At 38.6% G+C, this 645-nt stretch overlaps 1 protein-coding gene across 1 annotated transcript; it reads right to left on the bottom strand.

Annotated features, from left to right (window-relative positions):
- LOC145570926 (uncharacterized) lies at nucleotides 1–546 on the bottom strand. The gene has a single exon (XM_081630046.1). The coding sequence runs from the start codon at nucleotides 544–546 to the stop codon at nucleotides 1–3; it is 546 nt and encodes a 181-aa protein (XP_081486172.1).
- Nucleotides 547–645: the final 99 nt, after the last annotated feature.

The raw sequence follows: 645 nt of genomic DNA, 5'->3' as shown, positions 1-645 counted from the left end.
CTATGCCTTAAGTGCTTCAGTTGGTACTACCTCAGGTGCAAATCTCATTAACTCAATGAACTTGCTATAACACTCATTACTTGTCATGTTCCCCATCTTAAGGTTCGTAAACTCCATGCACTTCTGCTTCCTCAAATAGGAAGGGTAAAACTTCTCTCTCAAAGCTTCCTTTAATTGAGCCCACCCAAAGTTAGGATTACTCAACAAGTCATCTCTCCTTTGACTCCACCACAAATCGGCTTCCTCTCTAAGGTAATAAACAACATTATTGACTTTTAATTCCTCAGGGCAATTAATAGCATCAAAAAGTTTATCAAATTCTCTCACCCAATTTTCTAAGATCGCTGGGTCTACTTTGCCAAGGTAAGTGGGTGGTTTGGCCGCAACTATTCTTTTAAAAACTTCCCCAAAAGCATCAAGGTCATTATGGGCTTTTCCCTGGTTTGAGACAACACAAGCTATGTTTTCGGTTATTTTGGTTAGCCTTTTGATGACAGAGCTGACCTTGGAACTACTCCCTTTCTTAATTCGTTGCCTTAGAGACATGATCCTGAATAATGTGGTAATTAAGCACATAAATGTAAAAACAGATTACTCATCCATCCAACAAAGACTCAGAGATGTGATAACTTTATTGTTCACAAA

Source organism: Chenopodium album, chromosome 2 (genome assembly GCF_948465745.1).
Source record: "Chenopodium album chromosome 2, dcCheAlbu1.1, whole genome shotgun sequence".
Taxonomy (NCBI): domain Eukaryota; kingdom Viridiplantae; phylum Streptophyta; class Magnoliopsida; order Caryophyllales; family Amaranthaceae; genus Chenopodium; species Chenopodium album.
The sequence above is the reverse complement of the archived record's forward strand: the minus strand, read 5'-3'. Positions and strand labels throughout refer to the sequence as shown.